At 43.2% G+C, this 11,216-nt stretch overlaps 1 protein-coding gene across 1 annotated transcript in view; it reads right to left on the bottom strand.

Moving 5' to 3' along the window:
- Positions 1–280: 280 nt before the first annotated feature.
- The window catches only part of Psmd12 (proteasome 26S subunit, non-ATPase 12), an 18,587-nt gene continuing 7,651 nt past the window's right edge, over positions 281–11,216 (bottom strand). The window contains exons 5-11 of the mRNA XM_021177463.2: positions 8,983–9,087; positions 6,694–6,843; positions 6,466–6,600; positions 4,913–5,025; positions 3,622–3,796; positions 2,686–2,763; positions 281–891 (exon numbers count right to left, since the gene is read on the bottom strand). Of these exons, the coding sequence (XP_021033122.1) occupies positions 682–891; positions 2,686–2,763; positions 3,622–3,796; positions 4,913–5,025; positions 6,466–6,600; positions 6,694–6,843; positions 8,983–9,087 (966 nt within the window). The 3' untranslated portion in view covers positions 281–681. The remainder of the gene's footprint in view (positions 892–2,685; positions 2,764–3,621; positions 3,797–4,912; positions 5,026–6,465; positions 6,601–6,693; positions 6,844–8,982; positions 9,088–11,216) is intronic.

The following is an 11,216-nucleotide window of genomic DNA, read 5'->3' as shown; positions in this document are numbered from 1 at the left end:
CTCAAAACAAACAGGACGTCAGAGAAGAGCAAGGGGCCCAACATCATCAAACTACTGTAACTGAAGTTTGCTTATGGGGTTGCAGGTGTAGCTGAGCTGGTTTAGGGCTTGCTTAGCGTTGTACAAAGCCCAGTGCTCAATCCCAACTGTCCTCCACTGCACAGTGCAATGTGAGAGAAAGAACGCTCATATTCCATGAGAGCATTCCAAATGCATTCAGGCCAGAGCCTTCCTGTCAGTGTCAAAACACAAAGCAAACTCCACGCACAAGATCCTTGCATGGTCTATGTTTTTTTTTGTTGTTTTATTCTGTAAGTCATCAATAGCTTTATGACACAATCATTTATAAACACTTGTTAATCGCCACCCTGGCAACTTCAGGAGCTACACATGTCCTGTTTTACTACTGTCACATGGCTGTCAGGTGAATAAAAACAAATAGTATGAACACACTCAAGGGAAGCCGAGACACAAACCTTTCTGTCTTCAGACTGAAAAAATGTTTTGCAGTTATCATGAAATCAGAGAGCAGGAAAGGCAGAGGGGGCTTAAACACATTTACTATCTTAAAATTTTAGAAAAAAAGGTCGAGAGTAAGAAAAAAACAACATATACACCATGAAAACAGTCTTTGTTTTTTAATGACCTCCAATTTTGTGTCTTCTAAAAGCACCCAGAGCCTCATTGTAGATTATGTATCATCTCCTCTTTGGCTATGAGGTGTGTCGTTTTGTTAACCAGGGACATGAGCGAGTTCAGTTTCTGGGACCAGTCATTTAATAAGTTATTCGGATCCTTGGGTCTCTGGAAGTTGATGACTCCAGCCAACCTGTCTACTTTAGCAAAGATGGTCTTGTTCACGACTAGATTCGAGAGGAAAGCCTCTGACTCCTGTGAGAGACAGACAGATTGGATTAAGATGGATAACTAAACATTCTAAAATTCTCTACCCATGAATACACAAGCTGAAGCACTGACAACTCCTTGCCAACCGCTGACCATGATGATGAAGATACAACACTGGATGATCAACTAATGCGTCTCCTGTCAAGTGCTGTGACAGCTCCCAGCACAGAGGAGGTGCAGGCAAGACCAGGACTTGGTGGGACCCTGGGCTACATATTCAGACAACGGGAACATGGTTCCTTTCTGCACCGACTGTAAATGCAGAGTTAACAAGGAAACCAACCAACACAACATCTGCGTGTCTCCATAACCAGGTCTGAGTCTAAGTGTAACCCTATAGATTTAGACCCCTGGTGGCACTGAGAAACAGGGCTAGCGGCATGAACTGCTCCCTCATTTTTATACTCCTCCCTCCTTTCTTCTCTGCAGTGCTGGGGGTCTAACTCTAGCTGCACAGGCTAGGCATGCACTTGCCACTGAGCAGAATTCCTAACCCAGTTACCTCTTAAAGGCATTATGGTATGGCTGTTTCCAGAAATGCTGGGTAGGGAACACATGCTTTGTCACTAGGCAACTACAAGGCCACAGATAAATCATGCTACTCTGGTGTGTCCTCTTCTACAAGAACTAACCAGCTAATCAAGAGGGAAGCCATTCAACTCGGATGTGTGGTGATTCTTTCAGATGAACTGTTACAGCAGTTTCTTGCCATGACAGAAATGGCTATCAACTCCTACATTCATTTTTTTTAAAGAAATCGTTTAAAAATTAATCAATTAATTAATTAATTAGTTAAGTAAGTATATGAGTACACTGTAGCTGTAGCAATCGTTGTAAGCCATCATGTGGTTGCTGGGAATTGAACTCAGGACCTCTGGCCCAAAGATTTATTTATTATTATATATAAGTACATTATAGCTGCCTTCAGACACAACAGAAGAGGGCATTAGATCTCATTACGGATGGTTGTGAGCCACCATGTGGTTGCTGGGATTTGAACTCAGGACCTGTTTTCTGAAAGCAGGGTCCCAGCTGGGCAGTGGTGGCGCATACCTTTAATTACACCACTTGGGAGACAGAGGCAGGCAGATTTCTGAGTTCAAGGCCAGCCTGGTCTACAGAGTGAATTTCAGGACAGCTAGGGCTACACAGAGAAACTGTCTGGAGAAAAAAAAAAAAAAAAAAGAAAGAAAGAAAGAAAAGAGAGCAGGGTCTCATGTATACTAGATTGGCTTTAAACTAACTATGGGACGGGGGCATTCAATATAAGATCCCCCTGTTCCCTAGGATTACAGGCAGTGCTACCTCCCACATCTTTGTGTACTGTCACTGACAACACACAGAGACACAGCATGTTTCTATGGTTCTTCCAACATTTTTATCATATACACTATGAACTTAAACCAATCAATGCAAATGTAGTCTTGGGGTTACTGGGAATTAGACCCTCAGAACGTTCAGTGAAGGTCTAGTTAGCACAAACAATATTAATGTAACTATAAACTTACTAATTTTGGCTTGGGGGAATATTCAAGATAGCTTGGGACTTTTTAAATTATCTAAATTTTAAATTTAAATAATAAAAGCCAAGGGGAGCACTTGGGAGATAGAAGTGGGAAGATGGAGAGAGAATACAGGAAGTTAGAGGAAGCCAGTCTGACGTGAGACCTTCTGTCTGAGCACACAAACCGACAGTTAGTGAAACAATTTTCTCACACCCTTTTCACAAGGCCACTGACACACAACATGACATACCATGACAGCACACTCAAAACTTACATCCACAGAGAGATCCAGAAGTTGTGCCATCCTTTTCATTGTTATCCGAGTGTAGTACTTGGCCATAATTCTGATGTTCTGTCAGGGGACACACAAAACAGCTGTCAGTTCTGTAGCATTCACATATGCACCACAGATGCAGGACTGTGCTTCTCTGTAGCTCCATTAGAAAGAAGCTGGGTTTAAATCTCAAAAGAAAAACTAACCCCTGAGGTATAAAGACTGGCTTTTGCAGTTATTTGTGAACTTAGTATTTTATTTTCATGTTCAGTGGTGTTTTGTTTGTGCGAGGGTGTCAGATCCCCTGAAACTGGAGTTACTGACAGACATTAGTGAGCTGCCACATAGGTGTTATGAACTGAACCTGGGTCTTCTGGAAGAGCAGCCAGTGCTCTTAACCACTAAGCAACCTCTTTAATCCAGTCCCTTTTGAACTTAGTATTTTATTGACTGGTCATTTCTTTATTTATTGAGACAGTCTCATTCATTTATTTATTGAGAAAGTGCCCAAGTGCACGAAGGTAGGTGTGTCTGTGTGTGTGTGTGTGTGTGAGAGAGAGAGAGAGAGAGAAAAACAGACAGAACGAATGAATTAAAAGTACAGGGTCTGATGCCCTCTCTGGCCTTCACAGGCACTGCATGCACTTAGTACCCACGCAGGCAAACATATAAAATTATTGACAACAAAACGGTTTTCAGCTGTGGCTTGCCCTTGTAATCCCAGTACCTGGGGGCAGAGGCAGCAGAGGCAGTGCAGGGCCAGCCTGGCCCACATAGTGAATTGCAGGCTTTTCAGAGCTTCATAACGAGAGCGAGCTTGTCCCCATGCCCCCTTCACCAGAAAAGGGAAGTAGCTTATGCTCAAATCACCCACTCTTAGTTTTAAGAGACAATCTGAGAGGTACAGTGTGAGCCAGCAGACTGCCCGGTTCTTACGTGCTCCACGACTCTGTTCTTCAAGTCTTTCCACCTCTTTTCCCCTTCTTCTGTAGAGCTGAAAACGTCAGTTGCTGGGGTCTCCGGGGAGCCTTTTCGCAGCTCCACCCCATAGTCCTCAACAAGAGTGGACCAGCGCATCAGCTCCATGGTGGTAAAAAGCTTCAGCAGAGCCCTGTGAATGCAACTAGTGTCCGAGATCCACCCAGCAAGGTCACTGTGGCCAACCCCAAGCCCCAGATACAAAGTGCTTCCTAACCGGAAACTGACGTGTGCGTGCGTGCATGTGTGTGGGTGCACAGACAATTTGTGAGAGTTGGTTCTCGTCCCACCTCGTGGGTTCTGAGTGGCCGAGGCTGCCAGGCTTATGCACCTTTGCTCACTATGCAGCTTGTGGCCTGTGCGACATGATGCCACAGTGGAAAAGTCCACAGGACTTCATGGGTTTGAATGTTAAACTTGTGACCGAGTGTAAGGCAATGAGTTCTCACTGGAAGCATCATGGTTCAGAACTAGAACATGGGGAGAGAACCACACCTCTACCTCCTGATGGCTCATCTGAAAGTAACAATATTGCGTGAGATTATCTTCTGACTATAAGGTATAGATGAAACACGCATCAACTTCAGGCTTGGGCCCCAGCCCAACACAACATGGTTACTGTGTACATGCAAAGATTTCAAAATGTGAAAAACATCTCATGTCAAGCATTTCACGTCAGAGAGTCTCAGCTTAATCAACAACAAATTAAAATCAAGCAAACAAACAAATCAAACTCTTGCCACTCTTACTTAGTAGAGCATAACAAGCTTGACTCTGGTCAATTACTGTCATTTCCTACAATTTGAAGAGATTCCCCTCTATCAAAAATGTTCTCCTTACTGTCCCTGCCAGTCTGAAACAGCTATAAGCGTCAAACAGGAAGAAAAACAACTATTAAAACAAAAGTCAGTCACTTGGGAAGAAACGTGTTTGTTGTGAAGGTTGACACACTTCAGATGGACAGGCTCCTGAAGAAGAACATGGTGTCCGGGCACTGGTGATAAACCCGCTGACAACAGATTATTATTATTGGCGGCTTTTGCTAAGCAACATCTGACAGAACTCCCAGTGTTCTCAGGAGGAGCTGAGCATCAGGCAAGCTCTAACGCACTATGTCAATGTCTGTGGCAGCACTAACTCGACTTTGTCACAGTGACTTCTTCTCCACTCCAATCAGGAAGTAGGCACGGGCACAGGTGAAAGGAGCGATCTGGAGTGGATTTCCACTGTGACAGACAGGTGCACTTACTTGTATTTGGGAATTTCTTCCAGCTTCTTGTCACTACTTATCCGGTGAACCAAATCTGACTGCTCGTTGTCAAAAGGAGCCAGGATAACATAGAGAACAACACTTTTCAGAGCCTAAGGAAGTTGTAAACAGTAGCACATTTGTAACTGGAAATACAATGGACTAAGTAAAAAGTAAAAGAGTGAAATAGTTGTATGTTTTATTTTAACTCAAATAGTCATAGAAGGGGGCAGGCATGTGCCTTAATCCTAGTACTTGAAGGCAGAGGCAGGGGAACCTATGAGTTTTAGGTCAGCCTGCTCTACATAGCAAGTTTTAGACTTTGTTTTCCTTAATCCTAGCACTCAGGAGGCAGAGGCAGGTGGATCTCTGAATTTGAGGTCAACCTGGTCTACAGACTGAGTTCCAGGACAGGAATACACAGAAAAAAAAAAACAAAATCCAAACCCATAAACAAACAAGCAAGCAAACAATTTTGGGGGGCAAATATATCAAGGACAATCCTTGCTGTTAGTGAGCTTAAACTGCACATAGCCACACGTGTCCTTTCTTCTTTACTTTTTAAAGCAGGGCCTCAATATGTAGCTGTGGCTGGCACAGAACTCACTGTGCACAATGGGTTGGCCCAAACTTGCTGTGATCCTCTCATCTTTTAAAGCAAATTTTTTGTTTTTGTTTTGTTTTTAAGATTGATTGGGGCTGGTGAGATGGCTCAGTGGGTAAGAGCACCCGACTGCTCTTCCGAAGGTCCAGAGTTTAAATCCCAGCAACCACATGGTGGCTCACAACCATCTGTAACGAGATCTGGCGCCCTCTTCTGGAGTGTCTGAAGACAGCTGCAGTGTACTTATATATAAAATAAATACTCTTTAAAAAAAAAAAAAAAAGATTGATTGATGATAGGTTGGTTGATAGTATGTGAATATACTGTATCTGTCTTCAGACACACCAGAAGAGGGGACTGGACTCCATTACAGATAGTTTTGAGCTACCACATGGTTGCTGGTAATTGAACTCAGGACCTCTAGAAGAGCAGTCAGTGCTCTTAAACACTGAGCCATCTGTCCAGTCCTTAAAGCAGTTTTGATAGCAGCTCTGGTGGCATATACTTTTAGTTCCAGGAGTGGGAGAAAAGTAAAACCACCTGGAGTTGAAGGCTAGCTTTGAATACAGAATTTGAGGCTAGCCTGGGATATATGAGACTGACTCAAAACAAAACAACAATGGGAAAAAAGAGCCTTTTAAACAAAAATAGAATAAGTTCCCAAAGTTATTGATATCTGTAACCTACTCAGCATGTTAATCAGATTTTTGTCTTGCAAAATAGTCCCATTTAGCCAGGCAGAATGAACAGAAAGCAGCACCATGGAGTGCATCATTATGGCAGTTACAGTGATATAAAAACAGGCAAAAATGCCAAGTCATCTTCCCCCTTTTCTTCCTCATGCTAGGAATCATACTGAGGGCCCAGTGCCAGCCAGGTGAGGGTTCTAGACTGAGCTGCACCCTGCCCTGAGGCTGCCCTAGCCTTCTGTCACCACATGTCTCCTTACCTGCTGCCACTTGTCACTTTCTGCCTGAATGCAGGGAGTGTCATAGATGGCTCTGTAGTGCTTGCAGATGGACAGATAGGACCCCTCGTGCTGATCCAGCTGAATCATTAAGTTATAGTACTTCAACTTCAAGTTCTGAAAAAGGTTCACAAAGTAAGTTGGGCTTGAGGTTTCCAGCCAACCCCCCCCCCCCCCGACTGTGACCAGGCTGTGCAGAGACATGCTCACCTCTGTGTTTTCTTCTTGGAAGAATTTGGTATTAATTTTCTTGCTAATGATCTGTGTGCGAATATAATCCTTCACAGCTAGGCAGAGTCTCATCTGCTCCAGAATGAATTCCACTCGCTCCTTCTTCTCCATGGACCCATAGGTTTCCACCTAGCAGAGCAATTCCTCACGTAAGCTTAAATTACTCAACGGATACTGAAACAGTCAGTCAGATCACAGTATTAATTCTTTGTATTTGTATAGTGTTGGCGAGTATACAAAAAGTAAGTTATGGGGCTAAAGATGTCGGTCAGCAATACAAGTGCTTGCTGCTCTTCCACAGAACCCAGTTCTTCTGTACCCAGCACCGTGTCAGGCGCCTCACAACCCCTTCAAACCCCAGCTCCAGGAGATTCAATACCCTCATCTAGTCTCCATGGGCCCCTGTGTGTAGAGACACACCTTTCTCTTACACATGAGGGCATATGCATATGAGTCACACACATGTGTGTTTATCTATTTTACATGTGTGTGTCTTAGCACTTGAGAGACAGGGGCAGGTAGAGCTCCCTGATTTTGAGGACAGCCTATGGAGTGAATTCCAGGACAGTCAGGGCTACAGAGAAAAACCCTGTCTCAAAAATCCAAAGCCACACTCACACACGCACACATCTAAACACGTATATATACATGTTATACTGGCTGGTTTTGTGTGTCAACTTGACACAAGCTGGAGTTATCACAGAGAAAGGAGCTTCAGGTGAGGAAATGCCTCCATGAGACCAAACCATAAGGCATTTTTTCAATTAGTGATCAAGGGGGGAGGGCCCATTGTAGGTGGTGCCATTCCTGGGGTTGGTAGTCTTGGGTTCTATAAGCAAGCAAACCGAGCAAGCCAGTAAGTAACATCCCTCCATGGCCTCTGCGTCAGGTCCTGCTTCCTGCCCTGTGTGAGTTCCAATCCTGATTTCCTTTGGTGATGAACAGCAATGTGGAAAATGTAAGCTGAATAAACCCTTTCTCCCCAACTTGTTTCTTGTTCATGATGTTTGTGCAGGAATAAGGAATGACTAAGCCGGGCGTGGTGGTGCATGCCTTTAATCTCAGCACTCGGGAGGCAGAGGCAGGCAGATCCTAAAGAGATCTGATGCCCTCTTCTGGTGTGTCTAAAGACAGATACAGTGTACTTACATATAATAATAAATAAATCTTAAAAAAAAAAAAAAAAAAAAAAAGGTCAGGCGTGGNGGTGCATGCTTTTAATCCCAGCACTTGGGAGGCAGAGGCAAGCAGATTTCTAAGTTCAAGGCCAGCCTGGTCTACAGAGTGAGTTCCAGGACAGCCAGGGCTACACAGAGAAACCCTGTCTCGAAAAACACAAAACAACAAACAAACAAACAAACAAACAATCAGAGAATGAAGACAATGCAGGGCACTAGACCCTCTGAATAAAGTCATTTCTTTCCTTCCTTAACCCAAGTCGAAAAGGAACTTGACGGAATGTCAGAGTAACCTATTTAGTTAGCCTAGTGGCCAGCCTCTGATGGGGTCCAGGCACTGTGAGGTCACTATCATGACTTGACACTTTGAGCACAGAAAATGTACTATTTCCCGGTGACATCCCTGGCTTTTCTCAGAATGCTTAGCTATGTAAAGGGAAAACACACAGATCCATTCTGTAAGTTTGTGCTTTTAGAGTGTCCTGGTGACTACAGCATTAAACCCAGGGTTCTGCAGACAAGGGAAACAATTATTACTGAGTTCTTAGAGTCCCAACTCTGGCAATTTTTCTTTGTCAAACCATTTTGGTCTAGAAATTTACCTTTAATCAACGATTCACTAAGAATAAAGCCAATAATTTAAAAGCAGCAAATAATGCATTTACTTATTTGAATTCTAAACAGAGGCCAGGTGTGGTGGTGCATGTCTTAATCTCAGTACTCGGGAGGCAGAGGCAGGTGGATCTGTATGAATTCCAGGTCAGCCAGGGTTATACAGAGAAACCTTGTCTCAAAAAACCAAAACCAACCAACCAAAGAACTAAAAAAAACAAAAAAACCTCAAAATCTAAACAGAACACAAATGTTCAAAAAATAATTCTACAAAAACTAAGGTCAATCTTTTGATGCTAGTATTTCTCCAAACTTTGTTTAGCAGGCTAAGTCAGTTTTCCGGGCTCCAAGAACACACCGTGCTGTGTACATGCTCCCTCCTGTTAACGTAGCAAGTACAAGCAGTGAGGTGTCAAAATAATCTACTTCCACGGGGAATACTAACAAGTCAGCATTCAGTTGTCCCTAAACATCTTACCTGTAACTCTTGAAGGATGGAGGCAGCCTCTTTCACATCGCCATTTTGCTCTTTAATAGTTGCTAAGGTTTTAGTCAGCCGAGCACGCTCAATTTCAACATAAATCTATAAAGAAAAAGTGATGGTATTAAAACACTTGCAGAAACGTGTTAACATTTAAAGGGCAGAGTTACACTATTAGGTCTAACAGCTTCATCATACGGCACAATTCATCACACACACACACACACACACACACTGTGAGACATCTCTCACTTCACACTTAGAACGAGAATGCAAAAACAAGTATCTTTTTTTTTTTTTTTTTGGTTTTTTCGAGACAGGGTTTCTCTTTATAGCTCTGTCTGTCCTGGAGCTCACTTTGTAGACCAGGCTGGCCTCGAACTCAGAAATCCGCCTGCCTCTGCCTCCCGAGTGCTGGGATTAAAGGCGTGCGCCACCACGCCCGGCAACAAGTATCTTTTAAACACATTCTCCAGGGCTGGAGACACAGCTCACCAGCTCAGTCCACTGCTGTACCAGGACTGCAACTTGGATCCTAGCACCCACATCTGGTGGCTCACAAATTCCTGCAATCTCAGCTCCAGGGATTCAATGCTCATTTCTGGGCCCTGTGGATATCAACTCCCAACATATATAAATAAAGTAAAATAACGTAAACCCCTGCCCCGCAAAACCCACTACAACCCACAACACAGCAAAAAGACCCAAGTAACAGGACTACAAGCTTTATTAATGGCACAGAAAACAGAAAGTGGCTTTAAAAGATTTGCAACAAGGATATGCAGGGCTCAAAATCTCTACTTCTAAGGTTCAAAACCAGATTCATCTTTTGTTCTGGATGCTGTGGCCTGAACTCAGATCTGCATCGTCTCTAAGCATGTCCATGGTCACTAAGACACACACCAGCCCAATTTATATTAAATACAATTTTAAAAACTATCTGAGGCCAGGTAAGGAGCATGCTTGCATCTCTAGTACTCAGGAAGCTGGCTGAAGCAGGGCCTGCAGTATGAAGCTAGCATGAGCCACAAAAGACTATCTATTCTATTTTTAACCCTTCTCTCCAATTTCATCTTACTAACAATTTACTAGCCTCTTCTCTCTCTCTCTCTCTCTTTTTTTTGTTTTGTTTGTTTTTTTCGAGACAGGGTTTCTCTGTATAGCCCTGGCTGGCCTGGAATTCACTTTGTAGACCAGGCTGGACTCAAACTCAGAAATCCTCCTGCCTCTGCCTCCCAAGTGCTGGGATTAAAGGCATGTACCACCACGCCTGGCCTAGTAGATTTTTTTTAAAGATTTTATTTATATGTTTTTTATATTTATTTATAAGATTTATTATATGTAAGTACACTGTAGCTGTCTTTAAATCTCATTAAGGATGGTTGTGAGCCACCATGTGGTTGTGGGATTTGAACTCAGGACCTCTGGAAGAGCAGTCAGTGCTCTTAACTGCTGAGCCATCTCACCAGCCCCAGATTAATTTTTAATAAATCAAACACCAAAAATCTAAGTTTAACCTCTAAAGAGTCTGAGAAATAAACATTCATGCTATGCAGTAACCCTTCCTCACCCAGCCCCAAACTTGAATTTCCAGTAACATCAACTTTTGAAATACTTCATTATCTTTTTCTTTATTCACACACATTTTTTTGCATGTGTATTCATGCATGAATGCTAACAAAGTACACATGGAATTAAAATCAGAGAACCTGTGAGTCCCAGCGATCAATGGAAAGCTGTCTGGCTTGGGAGGAAACATCTAATAACCCACTGGGCCATGTTGCAAGTCCACCAAAATATCCATCCATCCATCCATCCATGTATCTATCTATCTATCTATCTATCTATCTATAAATTTCCTCATATCTACAATGTCTTGGGCCATATAGATTTTTGACTCATTTTAATAAGTCACATGACTGGGCTAGTGAGATTGCTCAGTTGTTAAGAACATTGGCTGCCCTTTCAAAGGTCCTAAGTTCAATTCCCAGCAACCATGTTGTGGCTCATGAACATCTATAAAGGGATCTGATGCTCTATTCTCACATGCGGGTATATATACAGACAGATCACTCCTACATTTAAAAAAATACCTAAAGCCGGGAGTGCTGGCGCATGCCTTTAATCCCAGTACTCGGGAGGCAGAGGCAGGCGGATTTCTGAGTTTGAGGCCAGCCTGGTCTACAAAGTGAGTGCCAGGACAGCCAGGGCTATACAGAGAAACCCTGTCT

This window comes from Mus caroli, chromosome 11, assembly GCF_900094665.2.
Source record: "Mus caroli chromosome 11, CAROLI_EIJ_v1.1, whole genome shotgun sequence".
NCBI lineage: Eukaryota > Metazoa > Chordata > Mammalia > Rodentia > Muridae > Mus > Mus caroli.
This window is presented reverse-complemented; position numbering and strand designations above follow the sequence as displayed.